General features: G+C 54.2%; 1 protein-coding gene across 2 annotated transcripts in view; it reads left to right on the top strand.

Moving 5' to 3' along the window:
- Positions 1-26,354, top strand: part of CTNNBIP1 (catenin beta interacting protein 1) — a 50,754-nt gene that overhangs the window by 11,505 nt on the left and 12,895 nt on the right. For both annotated transcript variants that reach the window (XM_027579745.2, XM_027579736.2), the window contains 3 exons: positions 11,892-11,976; positions 16,642-16,760; positions 17,333-17,423. In XM_027579745.2, coding sequence (XP_027435546.1) covers positions 16,665-16,760; positions 17,333-17,423 — 187 coding nt within the window. In that variant the 5' untranslated portion in view covers positions 11,892-11,976; positions 16,642-16,664. The remainder of the gene's footprint in view (positions 1-11,891; positions 11,977-16,641; positions 16,761-17,332; positions 17,424-26,354) is intronic.

Here is a 26,354-nt window from a genome sequence, read left to right as displayed (position 1 = left end):
TGGGGATTGAATGCACTTGAGATCCTCCATTGGATCCTGGATTGAAAACCAGTGATGGCCAGAGTGCCTGGCCTCTGGAGTGTGTGACTCTTGATCTCGTGGTCATGAGTTCAAGCTGCATGCTGGGTATCAGGATTACTTAAAAATAAAATCTTAAGGGGCGCCTGGGTGGCTCAGTTGTTAAGCGTCTGCCTTCGGCTCAGGTCATGATCCCAGGATCCTGGGATTGAGCCCCGCATCAGGCTCCCTGCTCAGCAGGAGGCCTGCTTCTCCCTCTCCCACTCCCCCCTGCTTGTGTTCCCTCTCTTGCTGTGTCTCTCTCTGTCAAATAAATAAATAAAATCTTTTAAAAATAAATAAATAAATAAAATCTTAAAAAAAATTAAAGAAAACCAGTGACGGTCACACAGCAGGGCTTGGAAACTGGGGCATGGGTGTGCATCACAGAATACTACTGGGTCAATATGAAATTCCTTGGGGGTGCAAATAGTGTCCTGATTCTATGTGGGAGGATGGCCTTAGGAGACAGCGGTGAGACATTTAGCAAAGTATTGTGACGTCTACAGCTTACTTTCAAATGGCTCAGGAAGAAAAGCAGGGTACACACCCCCATATGCCCACAACATGGAGAGACATGAGACGAATGTGGCAAAATGTTCGCGAGCGCTGACTCTAGGGGCAGGTATTGGGATGTTCCCTGTACCAGTCTTTCAGCTTTTCCATGGCTTTGACATTTGTCACAATAAAAAGATGAGGAGAAAAAAAAAACCCAACTTTGTTCCATCTGGAATCTATTTTGGTCTGGTTCTCTTGGCTTTGCCTGGCGCACCTGGGTTACCGTCCTGGATTTCTGGCTTCTTTCCCCTTCTCTTACAGCGTGCACAGTGGTCTATTTCCCTTTCTCTTAGGAACCTCTTTTTTTGGGGCGCCTGGGTGGCTCAGTTGTTGAGCGTCTGCCTTTGGCTCAGGTCACCGGGGTCCTGGGATCGAGCCCCGCATCAGGCTCCTTGCTCGGCGGGAAACCTGCTTCTCCCTCTCCCACTCCCCCTGCTTGTCGTTCCTGCTCTTGCTCTCTCTCTATCAAATAAATAAACAAAATCTTAAAAAAAAAAAAAAAAAAGGAACCTCTTTTTTGGGTGGGTTATTCTTTTTTTGGAGATGGAAATTTTTATGACCTCATATCTTTCTGGTAGACTTACGTGCTTTTCTAGAAGCAGGTAAGAACCGGTGCGCATTGGTGCTGGTATTCTTGTTTTGTTCCTATATTGCATTATGTGCTCCAAGTAAATTTGCAAGGAAGTTTAGGTCTCTGAGACCAAAAGCCTCAGGCGGTGAGAATACCCTCAAACTAGTATGTAGTGTCATTAACCTCTCTCTCTGCGAACCTTGATAGAAGCTTTTTCTTCTCAACTGAGAGTTTTTGCAAGAGGTCAGGCTCCACTTGCGTTATGTGGATATGGTAAAAGACTCCTGCGTCTCATTTTATGAAACGTGATGGTCTTGGGTGGGTAGCTGGCCTGGAAAACCAGGAGCCTTTTTGCCAGGGGAGTGGTAACAAGCCAGTTTTGCTGGGAGCTTCTGCTCCCCGTCCGTGGCTTGGTGACTAATGGTTTCGTGGCTTTGGGAATGAAGGATGTCATTACAAACGGATGATGGGGATTTGGCTGCTGAACTGGATTATCTGGGTGTGCCTGGTCTGGGTGTTTATGCCTACACCCATTGGGCATGGGGACAGTTTCTTTCTCAGCCCCCGCTCGGGCCCCAGCAGCCTCCAGTCCATTTCGGTCCACTGTTCTGAGCTTCTCTGGTGGTCGTGGCCCCGAGCAGACCCTCTAGGTGACCCTCTAGGTGACCGTGGCTGGATTCCTGCTGTGTTAGGTGCTGTGTTTTCCCTGACCGTCCCTCACCTCTCCAGGCGCCACCACATTTGTCCTCAGGCTAGAGCTTTGTGGCCCCCATCGGGGAGTCCTCATCTCCATGTTACTCCCCTTCCCCCACCTATCTCAAGCTAATGGAATAAACGCATATGGATTCTGGAGTTGTCTTTGTTCGAAACATTTTTGTTTTTGATTATCAGCTTGTTAAACATTTAGAAACTGAGTCTTCACAGCCTCTTAGGGGGAGGTTTCCTCCTTCCTCAGATTATATTTTTGTTCAGAGGTAGCTGGAGGGCAAGGAGAGGGGAGGCTACTGCTTGTGTCACAGAGCAGAAGCAGTTATCCAAACAAACTGGGGGGCCGACGGGCCGTGGGGGTAGAATGGATCCTTGCAATTTGCAGCAATGGTACGCGTATGGTTTTGAGGTAAACAAACATACCTATGTTTTATGCAAATTGACGCACGCCTATATGTTGAAAGCTTACAGGAGAGAGGAGGCGGTAATCCTAAAACTTCTTCTTCTTTTTTTTTTTAAGATTTTTTAAAATTTTATTTATTTGAGAGAGAGAGCGAAAGAGAGAGCAAGCACACAGAGGGAGGGGAGGGGGGGAAACAGGCTCCCCGCCAGGCAGGGAGTCCCATGCAGGGCTTGATCCCAAGACCCTGGGATCATGACCTGAGCTGAAGGCAGACGCTCCACCGACCGAGCCGCCCAGGCGCCCCCTAAAACTTATTTTCTTAAGGGTCTATATGAAGAATTTTCACCCAGGAGGCCACGCCTCGAGCCTCCCGGCCAGATCCCAAGGACGGTCATCCCCAGAGCTGAGCGGTAAGGACCTGCGGGCTCTGGAGGCCAGGAAGCGGCCAGCCTGCTGCCTCTGGGGGAACTGAGCCCTCTCCCCAGCAGGCGACCCCATTGATTTAATGACCTAATTCTCACAACAGGAAGTTGGAGGCCTTCCTGGCCCTGGGATTCTGAGGGGATGCAGTGAACCCATTCAGGAAGCTTATTTACTTGAACCAATTATACGAGAACTTTAATGGAGGGAAGGGATGGAGGGAGAGCTGAGGCAGAGGAAGAAGAGCTGGAGAGGCCAGTGCGGGGAGGGGCGGGGAGGGCTGGGCCGGTGCCATGCTCGGGCCTGCCATTACGAGGGTGGCATGAACGCGTCCATAGGCTTCTGAGTGAAGGGACCTCATGCAGCTCCTGAGAAATAAATAGCACTGAATAAATAGTCTTTCCCCTTCCTCTTAAAAAAAAAAAAATATTTTAAATTTCTCAATTTAATTAAAAATGTTAAATGGTGACCTGCAAGAATTGACATAGCTGTGGGCTGTGGGGTTGACAGGACTTCCATGGGTTGAGATTACCATTCTCGCCTCCTTCTCTGGAGGTGACACAGGCCTGTGAAACCTCCTGGCCAGGCTCCTTCCCACCAGGCCTGCAGTGGACTTCAGCTCTTTCCCTCAGAACACTGACCATTGATGCAAAGTGAGTTTTCCCTTGGTGGAGGGGAGCAGGGGCGTCAGCAAACTGGGGGGCATCTCAGATGTCAATCTAGTTTACAAGAGAGAAAAAGGGTCCTTCTGTCATCAACTTGCACGGGGTGGCTTCGGATGCTGCCAGGTGCTCAGCCTGTGGTGAGGGTCATCCAGCCTGATAGACCTCCTGCCCAGGGCGGGGGACAGAGTACGCTTGCACCCATTTGAGAGCAGGAGGTTCCAACCTCCATTCACTTATAAATAGACAGGAGTCTGCTCTGGAGTCTGCATTACCCACTCCTTGGAACCTGCCAGAGGCCGAGGGTCGTGAATCAGACTGAATCAGAGGAAGATCCGGAGCCGGGTTTTGTAGGCGCACTGGTTCCTGACTTCAGGTCTCCGGCTCTGGCTTGGCCGGGTTTCAGGGCTCCAGCTGTTCTCTGGGAAGAAAAAAGAATATTTTAAAATTAGGTCAAAAGATGCTTTTTTCCTTCTGTCCTCATTCCCCTGTTGTGCTGAGAGAACACCACCACCACCTGTGTGTCCCTCGGTCAGAACCACAGCCTCGAAACTTAGCCCGGGATCAGGAGTGTCCCTGTGCAGCTGGGGAAACTTCCTCCGGCCCCTCCACATTCCCTTCCTGTTTGCATTGTTCTCAGCTGAACCGCCCTGAGACGCTGTCACAGCAGGCCTGCCAGGTACTCTTTCTTAGCTGTAAAAAGAGGGGTTTCACCCCAATCAGGACTTGAAGAGACAGCAATATCCGAGTAACTTCTTTTTATCAGTCAGGTCAAAATCATAGGAAAAAAATTTTTTTAAGCCAGAAGTGCTAAACAGATGCCTTATATCAATGCAACCACATCAACATTATATAGTCCAAACATACAGGCCCCTTCTAGTCCTCGATGTCTCAGATTCCCTGTGGGGACAGCATTGGGGCTGGGGGCTCCTTTGTGGTTCCCAGGTGACTCAGGTTCCCCGAATCTGTTCATTCACATAACAGAGCCCAAGATGTGACTGGCGGCACTGTTCCCTACCCCCCCTCCAGTGTATCAGCTCCCTCTATGAGTGAGAGAAGAATTAGATTTAATGAGATGTGTGGGTTCATTTTAATGTCTCTGAGAATAAGGCTGCCTGGGGCCTGCCCGCAGATAGCTTGCAGCTTGGAGGTGGGAGGAGATATGCAGACACCCCGGAGCAGGGGGGGATGTCAGGCGGTGTCTTGAGGCGGGAAATTTGGGCAGGTGTGAACCCAGGGCTCAGGGCAGCCCTGGGAAGGTGCTACAGAGCAGAGAACAGCAAGTAGGAAAGGGCATTCTAGGCCGAGGGGCCTGCAGCTGCTATAAGCCCCAGAGGTGTCGAAGGAGCCCCATGCAGCTGGTAACTCTGAGGTTACCAGAGGTAACTGAGGGATACCACGGGCATCCCAGGGCCCTCGGCAACATCCCTGGCCCCTGCCCACTAGCATCCTCCCCATTACAACGACCAGAAATGTCTCAGACATCGCCAGATGCCCCCGACTGAGCACCCCTGCCGCGCAGGGACGTGGTGGACAGCTGGTCCTACTACCTGCCCCTGCCCAAGGCGGGATGTGGGGCAGGTGCCCTTTCTTCTCGCCTCCTCTCCAGCATGCAGGTCCTGGGGAGCCCTCTCTGGGCAAGTCTGTGCCTGTCCTGCAGCCCTTTGTTGTTATTGTTTAAAGATTTATTATTTTGAGGAGAGAGTAGGGGAGGAGCAGAGGGAGAGGGAGAGGGAGAGAATCTCAGGCAGACTCCTCACTGAGCGAGAAGCCCGACACGGGGCTCCATCCCTGGACCCTGAGCCGAAATCAAATCGCCTCTTAACTGATTGAGCTGCCCCCCCCCCGCGCCCCCTAGAGCCCTTTGGTTTATGCTACGTGCCCTCGGGTGCCATGTGCCTGTGGGCCTTGCTCTGAGGGGGAGTCTTATCCTGGAGGCCCTCCCTCCCGATGCTTCCAGGCGCCCCCTTCCCAGCCTAACCACGCTCTTCTGTGTGGCTGCCTTCCCCACGGTTGTCAGGACAGCCGGGCAGGGCGGCCGCGCTCTGCTTGCTGTTGGGTTGTTTTGAATCAGGTCCCATGAATTTGATTTTAATGCCACGAGAACCTTCACCCAAGGGCCTTCATCAGAGCGGTTCACGCCTGGAACAGGATGCGCCGGCCGCATTGCCATGAAGGGCAGGTTATAGCTCTGAGGTGGGAGGTGTTTGGCGGGGTGAAAAGTCCAAGAGTTTGGACTCACTCCTGTGCCCACGAACCTGCAGCTAGAGAGGAGCAGGGCTTATCTGTGTTCGGGCCTCAGAGCTGCTCCCCACTGCAGCAGGGCCTTCAGGTTGGACTACACACAGCTCCTCACATACACACACACACACACACACACACCCCAGAGCAAGGGCAGGCCCCTCCTACTGCCTTGCTTGACCATTTCCCAGTGGCTTTTCAATGTTTTCCCGACTTTTCATTTTGATTTCAGATCTGCAGAAAAGTTGAAATAGTAGTGAACTATGACCTTTACCTAGTGTCACCAGTGTTCACCTTTTGCCATAGTTGTTCACGCACCCTCTGTGCATGCTCACACACCCTTAGGCACACACACTTTCTTTTTCCCCCTGAACCACTTGGGAGTAAGTTGCAAGCATTGAGGTGTTTCACCCTTACGTACTCCAGCCCGAATCGCTTAAGGACCAGGGTGTTTTCCAGAGCACCCAGGATAAAATCACAGTCAACACACACAACATTGATACAATACCATTATCTAATCAATACTCCCTAGTAAACCTTCCCTAATTGCCCAATAACGGCCTTTATGACTCCTTCCCCCTCTGTCTCTCCCCGGATCCCATCAAGGACTATTCACTGTGTTCAATTGTTATGCTGTATTATCTTATTTTCTGACTGGCAGGTGTTTGGGGCTCTGGCCTTTTTTTTTTTTTTTCTCTGCAGTGGATTTTTATTTTAATTTCAGTTAAAATGGCTGACGCTTCTCAACTTCTGAGCCAGGAGGCGCTTGATAGGATGGAGGGAACTCATGCATTCAAATCCGGGCCCTGTCACTTTTTAACTCCTTGGCCTTGGGCAGGTTACTTAGCATCCCCGAGTCGCAGTTGTCTTATCTATCAAATGGGAATAATTCTTACCTTGCAGGCTTGTTGCAAGGACTAAAATTAAATGAGACAAATGTGATGAATGTGACTGACAGTGTGCCTGTCCCTTGGAGAATGCTCCAGCAACAGCAGTAATTATCATTGTTCTGCCACATAGCCTGGCTTCACAGAGCAGGAAGGAGCTTTGGATCAGGTTTGGGAACTTGGGTTGGGGACCTCAGGAGGAACTCCTTATCTCCAGCTCATCCCGGGAAGAATGATGCCGCGTCCTGCAGACTCCCTGACTCGCCAGAGCTGCCATTAGACCTGTTTTGCTCATGCTGGTGGAACATGGTTCGAGAATGCTGAGCCTGGCTCTGGATTGAGGAGGCTTCAGTGTGGAATTTATTAATTAAGGCAGTTGCTCATGAGGCCCCAGAGTCCAGGAGGTTGCAGCTTAATTACCGAGAGCAGAGCTTGTGGAAATTCTCTCCAGTGCCCTAGTTTTGATGTTGCTGAGGGTCTGAGCTGCCACCTGATACAGAGCCGCAGACCGGGCTCGGGCCCGCCTCCCTCTCCTTGGCCCTAAGTGCTTTCTATCCATTTACACATATTCCCGGATAGCAGTGTTGCATAGTGGTTCAGAACTTGGACAATCTGAGTTTGAATCCTGCCTCAGTGCAGAGTAGGACGGACTGGCCGAGTGATCACTGGGTGATCTCTGCATCTCCATGTCCTCATTTGTTGAACCTTACAAAGATGTTTGCTCTGAAGCCTGAATGATTCATGTACCTGAAGAGGTGAGCATAGTACTTGGCCAATAGTTAGAATGTGTGTCAACTATTTCTTTAGAGGAGTTCTCAACCTGGGGTGATTTTGCCTCCCAGGGGACACAATGGCAATGTCTGGAGACATTTTTGGTTGTCACAACCAGGGAGGAGCTGCTCCTGGCACCTAGTGGATAGAGCCCAGGGTTGCTGCTAAATATCCTACGACGCCCAGGACTGTCCTCACAACAAAGAATTCTAAATTCTCCATTGTGCCAAGGTTGGGAAACTCTGCTTTAAAGCACCCCCAGTGATTCAGGGCGGTATGTGGAACATGGAGGTGGGGTCCTGCCCTCCCCCCGACCCCATAACTCTTCACCCTTATCATTCCTTTGAGCCAGTTGGGGGCCGATGGGTAAACTGGGAGGGAAAAGGGAGGAAAGGAAGCTGGGTATGTTAAGCCTTTGAATTCTTACTGTTTAGTCTTATTCCCACCACCCCCCCCATTCTATAACAAAAATATCACTTGCATTATCTATCATCACCTTGTGATCTTATCATTAGAGTAACTAGTGTTTATTGAGCGTTTGCTGTGTGCCATGTACTACGCCTCGTGCTCTCTCTCTGTTGTCTCATTTTCACAGCCCTGATAGGCAGGTGCCATAATCATCCCCATTCTACAGATAAGGAAACTGAGCCTTATTGATGGGAAGGCTCTAAGCTGTCTGAAATTCAACCCCTGGTCCTTTTCCAAAACTGTTCCACCTGCATCTCTCCCATCTTGGTTGATAGGAGTGCTGCCTTCAGTTGCTCAGCCCCCAGGCCTGGCAGTCCCCACCCCACGTACCTGCCCCCACTGCGTGCCGCGCCCACTGGCCCTCCTGATGTCCCGTCCACTCCTTTTTCCTGGATTCCTACCATGCCCTCCCCCTGCTTCTGCTCTCAGCCCCCCACCTCCTCTCTGTGTCTGAGTCAGGGTGGACCTGCCAACACCCAAGTCAGGCCAGGCTATACCTCTGCTTGCTGCCCCTTCTTACAGGTCCAGGTCAGGTTTCCCAGAGGCCTCAGTGCCCTGGGCCCCTTGTCCCCGTGCATGTTCCCTTCCTATGGCTTTTCTTGCTCTTCCTCCAGCACACCCCACCCTGGGGGCCTCCGTCCAGCTCTGCTCTGGGCTCCCGCGGCTCACTCCGTCACCCCGTTCCAGGCTTGGCTCAGGAAGGCCCACCCGGCCACCCCACCTTCCTGATCCCCTCCCCCAGCTTGGCTTTTATCCTAGAGCTTGTTGGTCACCTTCTTCCATCCACGCTATATTATTTCCCATTGGTTGATTTTTATTTTGTTTTGTCTGCTCTCCCCTCTCACCAGAGTATGTAGGGATTTTTGACTTTTTTTGCTGATATATCCCAATACGTAGTAGGTGCTGAATACATTTGTTGATTGAATGACTTCCCCACGGCCACCTGGCTGGTAATGGGGTCACCAGGTTGCCACATCTTCACCTTCACGCATGTTGCTCCGTCCTCCCCATCCCATCCAGGGCAGCATGTCCCAGATCTGGCTGCTCACCACGTTTTGACTCTGTCTCCGGAGCACTTTGCAGATGTCCACTGTAGGAATGACTTTATCTGAAGGGGTTCTGCCCTACTTGCCAGCCCCCGTGGGCTTCTCCGTGGCCCAGGGAGTCCAGCCCTAGCTCTTCAGCCTATCCCCAGGGCCCTTACCAGCAGGCCTCCCATGCGCCTGCCTGCAGCCACCCTGCCAGTCCATGCTCTTACCCACCTGCCAGCGTGCCCCCACCCTCCCCTTCACCGTCCCTTCCCTGCCACCCCCCAGCCCAGGCCCTGGCTCCCTCCTGGTCCGGCGGGAGCTTCCCCTCCAGCTCTGCCCCAGAGTCTTCTTCCCGCTGCCGCCACAGTGGTCTTGTGAAGCTCAGACCTTACCTGAGGACCCCCTTTTTCAGCGCCTCTCCTCACCCCTCTCTGAGACCCCTGGGGGGCTCACCTTGACACCTCTCACCCGACACCTTCTTCCTCCAGGTTTTCCAAAGACTAAATCTTCTCTGGATGCCTTCCCGCAGGGCTGGGTCAGGCTCCCAGCTGCGTGTCCTCAGGGCACCTTGCTCTTACCTTTGTGTCTGCACTTACCCCAATGTCTGTGGGTGCGCATACCTGGGTGTGACTCGCTGGGAGCCCCTCATCATAGGCAGACTACGGCTGTTTTGCTCAGCTGTCTATCTTCGGTGCCTAGCACAGGGCCTGGCATGTAATAGACGCTCAGTAATCGTTCAGAGAACATCCCTGTGCCTCCAGTGCCCCTCTTCTTCCTCTCTGCCAGCAAACTCCTATTCATCCTTCAAGACCTAGCTCCAGTTTCCTCTCCCCGGAGCTCCTCCTCTGTGTTCTCGCAGAGCTTCGCACATTCCTTATCCTGCCACTTACTCCCTTGGGCGCAGGCCCTGGCCTTTCCCTGCTGCTGTGGAGCTGCTCTGGGGGAGGGGGGAGGCACGGCGCGGTCCTCGCATCTGACACTCTGGTGGTGTTTGTGTCTTAGCCCGAGCTCCGTCTTTGGCTCGTCGTTGCTGTTTGTATTGTTTTCCGTTTGCTGTGTGTAGTGTGATTTCCTCAGCATCATGGTCGCTTCCTGGAAGGAGGTGTCACAGCCCCACCTTTGTATCTCCTGTTCCCTGAGCCTGACACAGGGCTGTGTACCCCAAGAAAGGTTTTAGTGAATCCTTCTTGAGTCTGTGTCACGTCTACTTCAGGTTCCAGGGCCCGTGGCAGCTTGAGAGGCACCTTGACATTCTTTTTCTCATTCTGGACCAGCTTTATAATTTGCGGGGCCCCATGCAGGGCCCCTTGTTCAAAAATGATGAAGCGTTTCAAGACTGTGATAGTAGAGCTCTAAACCAAGGATGGGGCCTTCTAGGCCTCAGCTCATGAAGCCTACCCTGATCTCATTGTATCCAATGAGGGAAGACATGGTAGAGGTCATGATTTCCTTTTTACAGAGGGCAAAATGAAGGGCCCAAAGGGCAGTGACCAACCTCAGGGTGCACAGCTGATCGGCAACAAAGCAGAACTGAAAACGTTCCAGCCCCTGCAGCATGCTTACTGCCTTCCACTGGCTCAGGGGCCCCCAGGACTTTTGAGCCTCAGTTTTCTCTGTAAAATGGGGACATTGAGCTGATCATAAAATGCCAACTAGAACAGCTGGTCGCAAATCCCCGGACAGTCTCATCAGGAACTGTGGCCTTTGGATGCCTTCCCCTTAAAGTCACTAATGCAAAGCTACTCTCTGCTTCTTGGAAGGACCTCAGTCCTGTAGACAGTAGGAGGCTAATTGGCTCTTGTGGTAGTTGAAGAAATTAAAACCCTCAGAAGTGGGAGAAGCCTGTCTCTTCTCATCTCATTTTGAAGGAATGTGGGGACTTCGGTGGAAGTTTCCCCAGGGAGCCTTGGTATTTTGGTGCTTTGATATCTAGAGGAATAAAAGAGCAATTAATTGCTAAAGATGCCTGTTCCCGTAGGGGTGGCTGTTCCCGCAGTCTGAAGGTGGAGAGAGTGTCCCCATAGGGGCAGTCTGAGGACAGAGGGAGTGGCGGGGGTGGGTGACAGTTCCTCCATCCGAGGGCCCTTGCTGCTTGAAGAGATACACAGACCAGAGCCCCGGAGGGTTCAAGCTTTTGAAATCTCACTCTCCGGGAAACACATTTTCTTTAGGGGGCCCCCTCACCGCGAGTGAGCATCTTTCTTTGCTGAAAGACAGTGGAAGAGGGGTTTCCCAGCTGTCCTTGGTCCCACATCTCCCGCAGGACAGGTTTCTCAAAGTGTCATCCTCAGACCTCTGTCCTCACAGCAGGGCTGAGAGTTGGGAGTCCGCCGGTTGGAACCGAGATCAGTGCACACAGTGGAGGAGGTGGCTGGCCTGGTGCAGTGGGCACCGCTCCCTGGTGCTCCCCACCTGCCTCCGCCTGTGCTCCTGCCAGAGTAACCTGCACGGGACCTCAACGATGAGGCTATGCGGCAGGGGCAAAAGAGAAGACAGTGTTCTTTGATCCCTGTAAGAGATGTGTTAGGGGCCGGGAGACATGCAGGCAGGCCGGTAGGTTGTAAATGACCTGCAGCTATGTTCTATGTGCATGAGGGGGGGGGGGGCGGTTAGTTTATGCTTACATGTCCAGCTACGGTTGTTCACTAGGCATAGGACAGACAGAAACACATGTCTGAGTGCAGAGCAGGTAGAGAACCGTGGTGCCCGTGCCTGGCTCAGGTTCTGTGTGGTGGGTAGGATGCCTTCTTGTGCAGGTGCAGGACTGCGCATCAGCTGCCTGGAGTGACTCACCTCTGGGGCTACATCTCTGAGGGCAGCTCTCAGCTGGACTTGGTGACTAACCTGAGGCAGGAGGGTGTGCGGTGACCTGCTTCAGCCAGAAGTGACAGGCGAGTGTAGCTGCAGTCAGCACCTGATCCCAGAGATGTTGGTGCAGGTTCCCCGGGCTGGCCAGACACACAAGTATTTCCGGATCGTGGCAGAGCCTGCTGCCAGGAGCTTCCCGCCAGTGTGGTGGGTCCATCAGCGTGGGGCATGAGCTCCAGCTTCGACTCCGGCAGCCCCACGGGCCCTCCCGGCTCCTCCCATGACCCGTGTTCTGTGTTTCCACAGGGCCCCACCTTCCTATTTCTCCCCGGCCACAGCCCGCCCATCACAGTTGAGCAGCTGTTTGCCTGAAGTTAATTTCCAGAGGCAGGTAAGGACCCCAGGGGAAGGACTTCTGGTGGCAGGCCATAGGGTAGTGCTGGGGAGCGGGTCTTGGGTCTGGGCTGCGGGGCTCGAGTGGAAGGGAGCTCCTCTCGCTTCCTTCTTCCACCAAGCCCGCTACTGCTCATTTCTCCTGCCGCTGTGGGCCCTTCTCGTCAGTGCCGTGGCGTGGCTCATTTCTTAAGGCTAAGATGTGTGTAGTCTCTGGATTAATATTTTGTGTCAGTTCTGTGAATCACAATTATATGATGTTGTTTTACATTGCATACATGTAAATGTACCTTTTTTAATGTGAGCATTTAAAAGATATCACAACTTTTTAAAAAAATGGATAGAACAAAAGACAAGTGCTAGGACCCACGGAGCAGAGGTGGGTTGTGTGTGTCAAGGGTGCTCTGGCTGTCTGGCCCCGGCCTGAGGTGACTCACTGTTTTCCACGCAGGTGTGAGACCACCCCGGGTATAAATGTAAATTCCAGTTTTATAAATGTGGGTATTCAAACAGCATGAGCTTCAAGTGTATAAATAAGAATGCGCGCAGGTGGCTGTGTTTGCATTCAGGGCCGCTTATGCCTGTCCAGAGGAGGCCGGCTTTCAAAGCTCTTTATCGGAATGGGCCTGATTGCTGCAGGGGACACTCGGTGGTCCAGCTCTGGGGTTCCTCCTGCGCCACGGTTCTTCTAAAGTGACAGCCACTGCTTCAAAGCTGGAGACCGAGTTCTGGGAGAGGCTAGATCCCTGCAGGGCAGGGCAGGAGCATGCTGTCTCACCTGTGGCCTCGGTGTCTCCCACGGAATGCAGTGTGGCCTCTTAGGCCATGGGCCACTTTGTCACTTTGGATCCCTCCTGGCGGTTGGGATCCCCGTCCCAGTGAACCTCCCTCCCACAGAGATGCGGGCTCAGAACCAACAGGAGCATGGGGGTGTGGTAGGGAGTACGTCTGTGTGTGCGCATGGAATGTACGTCCCTTGGTTTCCCCAGTTGCACTTGTCCCATTTGCAGATGTAAGTTTCTGGACTCCTCCCCACTTTTTGTATAACACGTGGCTATCTCCAGCAGCATCTGTAGCCATGGGCCCTGCCCTCACCATTCATTTGGGTAGTTGATGGTTTCCTGTTTCTGTTTTCATTTTCTGGCTCGTCTACATTTTTCCCTAGTTAGCTCCCACAGTGGTAGCAAGCAGAGGGCGCAGGTTTGTCTCTGACTTGGGCCGTTAACACTGAGGCATTTTCTCAGGACTTAGAATGGTAATGCCGCCACTGTAGATGACGGGATGCTTCCGGACCAGCTGGGAGACCATAACTGAGAAGCACTGTTACCTTTGCCTCTCATGGCTCAAGTCTGCACAACTACCATGTCCAGATTAGTTGCAGTTTGGACTTAGGTGATTCAGACACATCTCACTGGAGCCCAGTTCTTCATCCCTACAGGGGAGAATACGGATTTTCCCAAAAGAAGTTAATCTGATACTTGTCAGAATGGTGAGGAAAATTTAATAGCATGTTTGCTGGGATAGGCACCAAACCCAAACATGCTTTAATAGACTGGTAGCATATCAGCGACTGCAGTGTCTGTTGTTTGGGTTGGTCATGATTTACTCTCTTCAGTTATTAATTTTCTTCACATCGACCCCCTGATGCAGACTCTGTTTAGGACAGAACCATGTAAACCAGCCATGATGTCCTCTACTGGGCAGCCACGTGCCCTCGTGGCTCCTACGTTCTGCCCCAGATCCAGCCCTGGGTGTTTCCCCTTGTCAGGCAGCAGGACAAAAGCGACTCGAAGTAGAGCTCGAAGAATACTAGAGAACCAGAATTTTTAGAAATGACGAGTCTGCCTCAAAGCAAGCCTGTCTCTGCCAAGGAAGCTGAGGTGGGAGTAACCTGGCCCCAAAGATCCATTCAGGCCCCATGACACCCTAGGCCCATGGCTGGGTGGCGAACCGCCCCCCCCCCTGCAGTAATCACAGTTTGAGTGTGGGGGCTCCCTCCGGACAGTGAGGCTCCAGTGGAAGACAATGGAATGACATCCATTTGTACAGGATGCCAGGATTTTGGGACAGAGCAAAATTCTGTAAAAATGGACCATGTAAAATGATTCACACACACTCAGGCTCATGGTCACACTCACACATTTCTGCAGGTTCCGAGCCTACCTCTCTATTGGAGGAAGCTTGGCTGGTCAGGAAAGGACAGTGAGGAAGGGGTCCCCAACCACGGGGAAGCCAGGACCCCTAGGTCCTGGTATGCGTAGCAAAACTAGATATGTATCTTTGCCTGAGTAGGGCCGGCCCCTGAATGATGAGTAGATCTTGCTGTGGGACCTGGGACTGGGGTGTGGTTTGTGACATAGGATCAGAGTAAGGGCTTGAACCAGATGGGCCTGTTGGGGAGTTGGGGTGAGGGTAGGCGGGGAATCTTGCTGGAACTCTGGTTTTTTTGTGTGTGGTGACACCTAGTGGCAGGTCACCGGTCTTCAATGCTGCCTTTCACAAAGAGAGAGCAAACTGACCATCAGCCCTTGGACACAGGTTGGGGGTGGAAGATTTTTACTCCCCGAAGCCCTGACTCCCAGTTTGAAGGCTTTGTGGAGTGTTTTAGAAGTCCTCTGGAGAACAGGAGAGCCCAAGGCACTCCAGTTGCTCGAATGGGAGCCCTTTGTCAAGGCTCAGTTTGCGTTATGGAGACTAGGTACTCTGGTCAGTGTCAACACAGTGACATTTGCCCCTAAATCAACATGGATATTGTAGAGAGGGAGAAGCTTAGACACCACAGGCCATCCTGATTTGCCAGCCAGCCAGCCGGGTGGTATCTGTTAAGTACCAGGCAGGGTGCTGGGCTATGGAGGACGGGGTGAGCTAAGTGGGCCCTGGCCTTCTAGTCGGGCAGGGGAGAGACGATAAGCAAGTACTCCAGCAAGACCCTCTCAGAAAATTGGGACTGGGCTATGTGACCCAGAGGGGTTGGCGCGGGGGGGGGGGCACAGAACCTGCTTCAGTTACGCTGTCAGGAGAGGTTCCCTGGGAAGGCGTCTTTAAGCACATTGAAGGATGAAAAGAAGCCAGCCCGGGCTCAGGGGGATACCCAGTGCAAAGGCTGCTGGGGGAAAGAGTTTCTTGGTATGTTCTAGAAATAGACTCGGGTTAGGAGGGCAGGGTGCAAGGGGAGGTGTGAGAAGGAGGCAGGGCCGCCGATGCAGGCCTCGTGGGTCCTTGTGTGGGACAGTGGAGTGGAAGGAAGGGAGGAGGGGTCCATGTGAGAAGTGATGTCCCACAACTGGGCTTTCCCACTCAGCTGGCTAGGGAGTTAGGGTTTGTCCGCTACACTGGGGATGGCGGGGCTGCCTTCCATCAGTGGCCCTCTGGAGGTGGCTTACCCCTTTTCCTGGTTATCGGTGTTCATTAGGCTTTTTTCTGAGCCCAAAGGAGGTGACAGGTGAGAAGACAGTACAATAGGGAGCCTGGGTGGGGGGAAGGATGTGGGGGGAAGGAAGGCCCCAGAAGGAGACATGCTACATCAAGTATACAGCTCTAAGTAAGCCCCAGCTTGCCAGCTTTTTAGCCCCTCGTGGGGACTTTTGGGCCAGAGCCCGTGTGAGCTTATGGGAACTGAGCAGTTGACGGGGACCTCCAGGGAGGCACTGCCCAGGGCTCTGGCACATTTCTGAGTCTGCCTTCTGCACAGAGAGCAGGCCGGCCTGGGAGAGCCTGCTGGTCCAGGGCTTGCTGGCCCCTGAAGGATGGACGGCGTGAGGAGTGTCCTTGGCTCGCAAGCCAGGTTCCCTCGGTCCTCCCAGCGCAGCTCCTTGGCACCAGGGCTGCCGAGGCTCCACCCCCACCAGCTGCTGCGTTATTTCTGACTCATCCAGGGGTTACAAGTGTGTAACCCAAACCCCTCCACGCCCGGCTTCCTCTCCGCCAGCTCCTCCTAGAGAGGGGAAGCCCTGGGACTTTTCTCCTGGGACCTTTCTGCAGGTCGGGTCCCTGCTGTCCCCGGACGCAGCTGCTGCCTGCAGGGCGCTCCCCTCTGACGGGGGGTGGGCGCGTGAGGGTGACGGCCGTGAGCTCAGGTGGGTATCTGTGCCCCACAGCCCCGGCTTGCCTGTCCCCATCGAGGGACTCCTTGGAACCCAGCCCAGGCGCCAGCCTCTTGAATTCATCAGGGGCTTTTGCGGAGAGGGGCCACCCTTGTGTTCGGGGCTGGGCCCCGATCTCTCGGTTTCTCCAGCCAGAGGCGCCGGCTGGCTGCCTCTGGTCATGTCACTTCTGCTCCTTGTGGAAGTTGCATGCTTTGAAAACCTGGGACACTTTGGGCTTCATTCAGCACATCTCCGGTGGCTCATCGCAGGGTTGTTGCTGAGGGGGTGGCTGGAAGGTCAAACTGGCCAGAAGTTCTGGGTCAGCTCAGTGCCCTGGGCCCAGCAGCTCCTCACAGAGGGTGCCAGCCCCCAGCGCCTGCTCCAGGACCGAGCCGCTCAGTCTGGCGGGCTGGGGCCAGCAGGGGTGAGGCAGGAACAGGCAACTTGCCACCTGCTCTGGGCTCTCAGCAGCGGGACCCTGAAGCCCTGCGGGCTGCCTGACAACTCCTGCCGAGTACCCGGTCTGTGTCTGGTGTGTCGTCCTGACCCCCGCTTCAGTGCCTCTCCTCGCCCTGCAGGAGTCCCCAGGGCTGGCCAGGGAATGAACCGCGAGGGGGCTCCCGGGAAGAGTCCGGAGGAGATGTACATTCAGCAGAAGGTCCGAGTGCTGCTCATGCTGAGGAAGATGGGGTCAAATGTGAGTGCCTTCGGGGTGCCGAGCAACAGATCCCCCAGGGAGGGTGCCTGATGGGGGCGGAACAGCGATCCATAGCCACCTCCTGTGACAGCCCTGCTCTGGGAAGGGGGATGTGGGGCTTGTGGTTTGGCTCTGTGGCCCATTCTTGTCACCCAGAGCCCTGCCCGTCCAGTTCGGGGGAGGACTGCTGGGGTGGCCTTCCCATCCCTGTGCCGAGCGTGGGCCGGGGGGGGGGGGGCGGTGTGAGCCCCTACAGGCCCTGACCTTACTCTCCTCCTGTCTCCGCAGGAGCTGTCCAGGGGGCGCTGGGCAGGATGGTCCCTAAGAGGACAGCATGATTCAGAAAGGGATGGGCTCCCTGCGCAGGCCCCGGGCTGCACGGAACCCAGTCTCAGATCTGATCCGAGCGGCAGGGCCTGGGCGGCCATGGGCCAGGCTTCGGGGTGGGGGCAGGGGGTGCTCGCTCGAACTGAAGGGTCAGGACTCGGGAACAGGGACCCCGGGATAGGAGGAGGTACCTTCGGGGAGCCCGTGCGTGCCGCCCCTCACCCGTGGCTGTCTCCCCCTTGCAGCTGACGGCCAGTGAGGAGGAGTTCCTGCGCACCTATGCGGGGGTAGTCAACAGCCAGCTCAGCCAGCTCCCCCAGCACTCCATCGACCAGGGTGAGTCCCGGCCAGGCTGCCCAGCCACGCCCTTCCCAGAGGCGCTAAGTTGTGGTTCTTGGGGAAAACTTAGCTCCTGGGGCCCATGAGGAGGGGCTGTAGCTGCCGCCCATCCACAAAGCTGAGCCCCAAGCCTGGGCCCATCTCCTTCCCCAGATGGGAGCCGAGGAACCCCTCAGGTAATGGTGGGATCCCCCCTTTCTAGGCCCGGAGGAGCCAAGAAATCGAGGCATCTGGGAGCCCCTGTGACTGCAGAGGCTCTGGGTTTTTGCATTTCCTCAGTCTTTGGCTTGACCCCCGCCAACCCAGCACCTGGTGCAGGGAGAGCGTGAAACCACCCTCATGGGCTAGGACCTGTCCTGGGCACGGCTGTGCAGGGGCTTGTGTGTTCCTGGCTCCACCCAGGCGAGAGGCCCCAAGGGCTCTGTGTGTGTCCCTGAGGTCTCTGTCTGCCCTGGGGACTCATTTCCATTTTGGGTGCCCTCACCTGATCATAATAATGGTAGCAGGTAACACTCAGGTATTTATTGTCTAGCAGGCACCTGCTGGGTGCCGGACACACATCATTTCATTTACTTGTAGAGAGGTACTGGGGGTATTACTCGCACTTCGCAAGCAAGGAAACGGGTTCAGAAGCAGTAAGGGATCGCCCTGGTCTTACAGCCCGTTAGCAGAGGGCTCAGGATGCACAATCTGCTGCCCAGCTCAGGGCAGGGCTTGTCACTGTCTGTCCTGGGGTAGCAGGAGGCTGGGCACTTACGGGCTCTCCCATTCTGGAAGGCTTACTCTCACCCTGGAGCCCACAGTGTCCTCACTGGCTCTTCCATCTAGTCCTTTCCTTTTATTTTTTTCGCCTCATTGGCATTATCGGCCGTGAAATAGTGCGGCCTGTGGGGCATCAGATGTGAGCTGGCTCCCAGCAGCGGAGCGCCGAGGGGCATGTGGCTGATCCGTGGGGCCCAGGAGGAGAGCAGGTGTAGCACGAGAGGCTGCTTGTCTTGAAGCTGTCCTTGCTCTCCTGGAGATCACAGGCCTCAGTTCTGGCACAGGGCCCGGCTCCCCGGCTCTGACGCTGGCTGTCACCTGGCCTGTGCACCCAACTCAGCAGAAACGTACAGGGCGTCCCCATGGCTCCGGCAGCTCCCGACACAGCCACTCACCAAGCACAGTCTGCCTGGGTCACACTCATGCCACAGCCTGTTCTGTACCAACGGCCAGGGGTGGAGTCTGCCCCTCCTGGGGTTTGTTTCTTTCTCACCCACGGCTGATCTGGGTTTCCAGCACGGGCCCACCCATACCCCCCAGGCTCCTGAACCATATCTCCCTGAAACCCTCAAAGCTCCTGGGTCCTTAGGACATTGCCTTTTCTCCCACCCCAACTTTAAGTCACTGAATTAACCAGAATTGGGGCTGGGTGATAAGGATGCCTCTAGGAGGATGCACTTCAAGGAAAAAAAAATCATAGTAAGTTGTAGAACTGTATGTCATTGTAGAAAGCACCCCCCCAACACACACACACTCACACATGTATGTGTATGGGGAAAGAAAGCTGGAAGAACATAGACCAGGCTGTTAATAGGAAATTTTAATAGAGAGTAGAACTATGTAAGGGACTTTAACTTTCCAAGTCACACGTTTTTTGAAAACTAATTTTTTTTAAATTTTTTTATTGTTGTGTTCATCACCATACATTACATCATTAGTTTTTGATGTAGTGTTCCATGATTCATTGTTTGTGCATAACACCCAGTGCTCCACGCAGAACGTGCCCTCTTTAATACCCATCACCAGGCTAACCCATCCCCCCACCCCCCTCCCCTCTAGAACCCTCAGTTTGTTTCTCAGAGTCCATCGTCTCTCATGGTTCGTCTCCCACTCCGACTTACTCCCCTCATTCTTCCCCTCCTGCTATCTTCTTCTTTTTCTTTTTTCTTAACATATGTTGCATTATTTGTTTCAGAAGTACAGATCTGTGATTCAACAGTCTTGCACAATTCACAGCGCTCACCGTAGCACATACCCTCCCCAATGCCTATCACCCAGCCACCCCATCCCTCCCACCTGAAAACTAATTTTTTAACATTGCACATGCATTTCTTCTGTAATAAGGGGAAGTTTAAAAAAGCATTGAGAGAACTCTCTATCTCACCTAGGTAAGCCAGCAGTTGAGAATAAAAATGAACTGTGTGGAGTTAAGGTCATGATAGCCTCACCTGGCCTGAAACTGCTGAGCAGTCAGGAGTGAGCCATGGGCATGTGGGTGTGACCCCAGAATCTAGGCCCTCCTAGTTGTGGGGTGTCCAAGGGACAGCCAGGCTGGCCTCAGAGCCATCTCCCCAGGGAGCAGACTTCTGGAGCTGCACCAGGGCCCAGCTGATGTCTGGGGTGATTCTCTGCTGTCAGGGCCCCCTGCCTGCTGCCCTGGGTCCCCACGGACTCCCCTGAGCTGAACTGCACAGGAAGACACGCTGCTGCAGGAAGTCCTGAGGATTCCTGTGGACTGTTGGGGGCGAATGGGCAGCTGTGCCTGGAAGAGCTTTAGGAGGGTAGCATTATTTTTGTGTGCCTAAGGACACTGCAGACAGATGCACAACACAACAGCAGTCGGTACAGTCTCTCCCGTCGTGGGGGCACAACCCCGGGAGCAGGACCCTGCGTCTCTGCCCACACTGGGGGGCCAAATGGGTCTTGGCTAACATTCTAGCCTGTCCACCTTATCTGTTGGCAGGGCCGACCTTAGCTGATGCCACAGGGATGCTGCTGGCAGGGGCTCAGGTGCTGTCCAAATGGTAAAAGTCCCGGATCATTGCTTCCAGTGCATGGGATCCCAGCATAAGAGGCCCCTCCCCCCCCCCGCCCCCCAAATAAAGGCCTAGGAGCAGTCAAGGTGACAGTGGGCTTGACAGTCTGGCAGAAATCTGGTGTGAGCACCTCCTGCCACAAGGTGGCACTGTGTCTCAGCAAATGCCCAGCGCTAGTCTCTGCAAGAGACAGAACAGACTCCTTGAGTTCCCCTCAGTGGGGGTCTGAGGCCACCCACCAACAGGACAGAGCTTGGCATTGGTCTACCATCGTAGACTCACACACGCTTCCCCTCTGGGGCTGGAGAGGTCTGGTACTGGGAGCCCTGCTGGCCCTCCCTAGCCCCAGGGAGGAGAGTGGGCTGGGCATCCCTTGCCCCACGCCCGGGCCTCCCGCCCTCCTGGTCTTCCCTTGGTGAACTGTGAAAGTGTGTACAGTATCTGCTGGGTCCGGGCAGGTGCCGGAGACCGTGCTGTGTGGGCCCGCACTGTAGGGACCCCCTAACCAGTGCTGGCCTCTGCTGGTCTGAGACCTCCCATGCTAGCCTCCTTTTGGAAGCCCTCGTTCCCCTCCGTCGTCTTCTGTGATGCACCTCTCCCTGTCTCTCCATCTCCCCCAGCTCATCTTCTGCCCCTCTCCGCTCACTGTCTGTAAGTGCTCCTTTTCCCACACCCCACTGGTGCTTTCCACATTCTGCCCTCCCTTCTGTCACACCTCCCCACTGGGGGTCTCACAGGCTCTGGCCGACACCCTCCAAGTATATACCCTCAGCCCAGACCCTCTCCTGAGCCCCAAGAACTTTACATGCAACTCCCTCCTGATCATCTTGCCACAGACAACCCACACTCAGATCCGGATTCATGCTCTACCCCCACGAATCTATTCTTTCGCCTGTATTCTCAGTGACGGATATATCACCAAATAACCAGTGTGCCAGGGACTTCTCTTTGAAGTCCCAAGTGTCCATTGAGTTACCAAGTCCTTGTAATTCTTCTCCCTTAATGCTCCTCAAATCTGCTCTGTCTTCTCCACCTTGGTTTGAACCCTCATTTTGTTCAGAGCTCATACTCATTTTTGTCTTGATCCCTGCAAGCAGTTCCTGGCATCTTGCCTTCTCACCTTGCCCCCTCCCACGCACTTCCTACCCCTACCTCAGCAGGTCTTTCCCCAACTTAAAATCTTTCAGTGGCTCCCCACTGCCTTGCGGCTGAAATCCAGCCCCTCATGTGATCAGCAAGATCCCCTGACACGGTGGCCTCATGCACCGTAAACAGCCATAGCGAATGGCTTTCAGCTCCTGTCTCAGGCTGGTCTTTGTGCCTCTGCATTTGCCTCTGGGCTGCTGGGAGCTCAGCCCTGACCCCCAGCCTTCCCCTGCCTCTCGCAGGCTGGGCCAGGCCTCCTGTGGTTAGCATCACACACATGTACCCCAGCTGTGCTTCTCCTCACCCTGTCTCCTGGTCCATCTCTTGAGCAACTCTGAGCCCCTTCAGCTTGGGACTGTGGCTTCCCCCCTTTTGTATTTCTGGGGCTGGGCCCCCATGAGGCCCAGGGCATGCTTGTACAAATGAATGGACCAGGCTGTGGGTCTGAGGGCCCACTGTCCCCCAGAAAGGCAAGAATGTGGGGCCAGTTCTCTGAGCACTGTCTCCTGCTCCCCCAAGGTGGTCAAGCAGAGCTGCCGGCCAGGCAGGACTGACTCTGAGCCAAAGGAGATCAATACCTCTCTGGGAAGGTCGCCTTGGTGAGAAAGCCAGCTGGAAACACAGGGGTCGAGAGCTGTAGCTTCCAAAAAGCAGGCTCGCCAGAATGCTGAGTTCATTCCTTTCTTATTGCTGGTGCTACTCTCTCCATAACACATATTGATCTTTTTTCCTGGTTATAAAATAACGCACAGTCATTGTTGAAAGCGGGGAAAGGGAGAAGTAGCAGAAAAGCTGGACGGATTGAATCCGACCACACGGCTGCAAGCACTATTACCTCCTGCTCAAGTTCCCGTCACCCTTTTAAAAATAGGCTTGTATTGGGGCACCTGGGGTGGCTCAGTCGTTAAGCATCTGCCTTGGGCTCAGGTCATGGTCCTGGGGTCCTGGGATCGAGTCCCACATTGGGCTCTTTGCTCGGTGGGGAGTCTGCTTCTCCCCATGCTGTGCACTTGCTCATGCTCTTCCTTCCTTCCTTCCTTCCTTCCTTCCTTCCTTCCTTCCTTCCTCCCTCCCTCCCTCCCTCCCTTCCTTCCTTCAAATAAATAAATAAAATGTTTAAAATAAAATAGGCTTGGGGGCGCCTGGGTGGCTCAGTCATTAAGCGTCTGCCTTCGGCTCAGGTTAGGATCCCAAGTCCTGGGATCGAGCCCCGCGTCGGGCTCCCTGCTCAGCGGAGAACCTGCTTCTCCCTCTCCCACTCCCCCTGCTTGTGTTCCTGTTCTCACTGTGTCTCTCTGTCAAATAAATAAATAAAATCTTTAAAAAAAATAGGCTTGTATTGGGGCGCCTGGGTGACTCAGTTGGTTAAGCGACTGCCTTCGGCTCAGGTCATGATCCTGGAGTCCTGGGATCGAGTCCCACATTGGGCTCCCTGCTCAGCAGGGAGTCTGCTTCTCCCTCTGACCCTCCTCCCTCTCGTGCTCTCTATCTCTCATTCTCTGTCTCTCAAATAAATAAAATCTTAAAAAAAAATAAAATAAAAAATAAAAAAATAGGCTTGTATTTACATTATAAATTTGGGACCATACAGTATAAATATTTTAATATCCATTTTAACATCTGTGTTTTATTTATGGTAATTTTATAGTATTTTCTTAAAGATTTTATCTACTTATTTGAGATAGTGAGTATGAGCGGGGGAGAGGGGCAGAGGGAGAAGGAGAAGCAGACTCCTCACTGAGCAGGGAGCCCGATGCAGGGCTTGAACCCAAGACCCTGGGATCACGACCTGAGGCCAAAGGCAGACGCTTAACTGACTGAGCCACCCAGGCACCCCAATAATTTTATAGTATTTTAAAACAATTTTCTTTTTCTTTTTTTTAAAGATTTTATTTATTTATTTGACAGAGAGAGAGAGAGAGAGAGAGAGCACAAGCAGGGGGAGCAGAAGAGGCAGAGGGAGAAGCAGGCTCCCTGCTGAGCAGGGATCCCGAAGTGGGGCTCGATCCCAGGACCCTGGGATCATGACCTGAGCCGAAGGCAGCCTCTCAACCAACTGAGCCATCCAGGCGCCCCTTAAAACAATTTTCAAGAAAACATTTTCGCGATCGCATAACATGTGGCCCCCTGGCTGTGCCATAATTCGTTGACCAGTCCTTTCCCGTTGGACATTTCTTTTTTTTTAAGATTTTTTATTTATTTATTTGTTACAGACAGAGAGAGAGCACAAGCAGGGGGAGCAGCAGAGGGAGAGGGAGAAGCAGGCTCCTCACTGAGCAGGGAGCCTGACACAGGACTTGATCCCAGGACCCTGGGATCATGACCTGAGCCGAAGGCAGACGCTTAATGCCTGAGCCACCCAGGCGCCCCCCCCGTTGGAGAGTTCTTTCTCATTTTGCCATTAATTACAGTAACAGCAAACACCTGTTGAGCTCCTCCTGCGTTCCCTGGCTTCCTTGCCACGTAGCACACAGTGTGACCCTGTGAGTCCCCGAGATCATCCTGGGAAGCAGGTGCCGTCACGGCCCCACCTTGGAGAGGATAGAACAGGCCCAGAGAGGGTTAGGCCGGCGCTGGGCTGCAGGCTGTCAGGGCGGGCACCGGTGTGCCAAGCGCCAAGCAACTGTCCTTGCACGTAGCTTTTCCTTGTCATCATTTATTTTAAGGTGAATTCTCGGAGTGGCTTTAAGGTCATGTGCGTTTTTAAGCAGGACTGCGTTTTATCTGAGGAACACGGGTGATTTAGGCAATTAATGTATTTCAGGAAGGTGCAGAAAACATTTGGAGTTTTTCGCTGCCTTTTAATCCTGGGCCCTTCACCCGAGGTGCCTTTGAATGTGCTGGTTCTCTGCGCGCTCCCCCCCCCCCCCCCCCCCCCCCCCCGGGACTGTGCAAAACCCCCCCGTGACAAGGTGCCCGCAGAACTCTCGTGCAGTGCCGTGGATACGCTCTTGTCCAGGTGTCCTGGGGCTCTGGTCTAGACGTGGCCCATTTGTGAAGGAAGCTTCTGTCCCTTCCCTGCCCAGGGGCCTCCCAGGACATCCTTGGTCTGCCGCCGCCCCCGCTTCTTGGCCCTGGGAGCCACGGTGCTGGCATGCTGGCTGCTCAGGCCTCTTCTAGCCTCTGTCCGATCACACTCCTTCTCCAAGAGACTTTCCAGGGAAAGTCTCCCAGGCTGGAGCCAGCTGGGCTGTCCCAGGGCTCTTCTGACTTTTCCCCCTGGAAGCCAAAGCTGCTGCTCAGGGTATGCTGCCAGAGAGCCTAAAATAGGTCATTTGGTCTCAGGGTTACACTGGGAACCTTGTTAAAATAGTTGTGGTCACAGGCAAACCCGCAGGAAGCCAGCGACTCCGGGGGAGGGCCCACCACCACGCGGGCTTCACGGTTGACCAAGGCAGTGCCCTCCTCTGCTCATCCCCCCGTCGCGGCCCTCTCAGCGCCCCTGGCGAGGTGCTGGCACCGTGGGGCCCATTCCACAGCCAGCCTTCTTCCTGGAGTCCTCTCCCACGCCCTCCAGCTTCTCTTTCACTTCCTCCACGGAGCCCTCTCTGACTCCTTCCGGGGTCAGCCTGGGCCCCCCTCTCGCTCCGGAGCTCCCTGTGACCTTTCGTGCAGTGTCGCTGCTGTCACGTTGTTGGGAGCCCTTTGGGACCCAGGTCTGTGCTGTGTTCCCAGTGACACGTGCTGCCCCTAGTCCAGATTCTGGCACAGAGCTGGAGTTTCCTGAATCCCTGTACAGGCCGGGCCTCCAGGAGGCGAGTCCTGTAAGAGTGGGGACCGTCTGCTGGGGGTTCTGCGTCCTCTCTTCCCCCAGGTGGGGCTCCAAGGCTTCTCCCAGAGGCTCCTGGCGATGACAAACTCTGGACTGAAAGGGCAGTCAGGCCTCGGGAGAATTCCAGTCTAGGGAACGGGGAGATGATTTTTTTTTTTTAACTTTAATCAACACTTAGATGAGAATTACCTGTAACCTAGTAATAATAAAATTGAACGAAAAAGATCACATATACATTGAATCAGACTGAAAAGCCAATCAGAAGAATTGGGTATACGATAACCCAGGTCACAGAAAAAGAAAAAAGCATCCCAAGACCGGGTCAAGGGTATGCTGAAATGTAGGGCCAGTTGCCCCGTCCAGCCTCTTGTCCTGGCCTGGGAAGGGCTGCTTTGACCTTTCTTTACCCAGCCTAGTGGGTTCTAGTGCATAGAACCAGAACAGGGGCCTCAGAGGTCTCAAAGCCCCTCCCGCAACATGGCATTGACCTCCCAACACCCCACCAAAGGCAGACCTCTGTCCTGGAGCGGAGCGTCAGGGGGCGGCTCAGTCCAGCATCCATGGGACAGTGTTGCTCGCTTTGGCCCACCAATCCATGTGCTGGGCGTGGTGCCAGGTGATAGCCCCCGCCCTCGAGCTGCCAGTCCAGCGGGGCAGACGGATACACGAACAAATGCACAGATTGAAGTATGACTCATCCTGAGGGGAGGGAAGCCCACCCAGAATTGCCTGAGCCCTGATGGATGTGTGGGAATGTGTGTAGGGGGGACATTGGAGGAAGCCTCTGGAGCCTGCCCAGCGTGAGCGTTGGGTGTCTTCGTGTCCCCTTAAGAGACTGGTGGGGTATGGGCGCCTGGGTGGCTCAGTCGTTAAGCGTCTGCCTTCGGCTCAGGTCATGATCCCAGGGTCCTGGGATCGAGTCCCACATCGGGCTCCCTGCTCAGCGGGAAGCCTGCTTCTCCCTCTCCCACTCCCCCTGCTTGTGTTCCTGCTCTCACTGTCTCTCTCTGTCAAATAAATAAATAAAATCTTTAAAAAAAAAAAAAAGAGACTGGTGGGGTAGTGGCCAGGTGGGTGGTGAGTGGCCGGAAAGGCACATGGGCTCTGGACAGAGTCCGTCTTGAGGACTGCGAGAGGTCCTCACGGATCCGAGGGGGAGGGTTGGCTAGGTCAGGTTGTCATCCATTTAGGGCGAGCACTGGGGAGAGGTCA

This window comes from Zalophus californianus, chromosome 4 (genome assembly GCF_009762305.2).
Source record: "Zalophus californianus isolate mZalCal1 chromosome 4, mZalCal1.pri.v2, whole genome shotgun sequence".
Taxonomy (NCBI): Eukaryota; Metazoa; Chordata; class Mammalia; order Carnivora; family Otariidae; genus Zalophus; species Zalophus californianus.
Note: the sequence above shows the minus strand (reverse complement) of the source record. Positions and strands in the feature narration are given on the sequence as shown.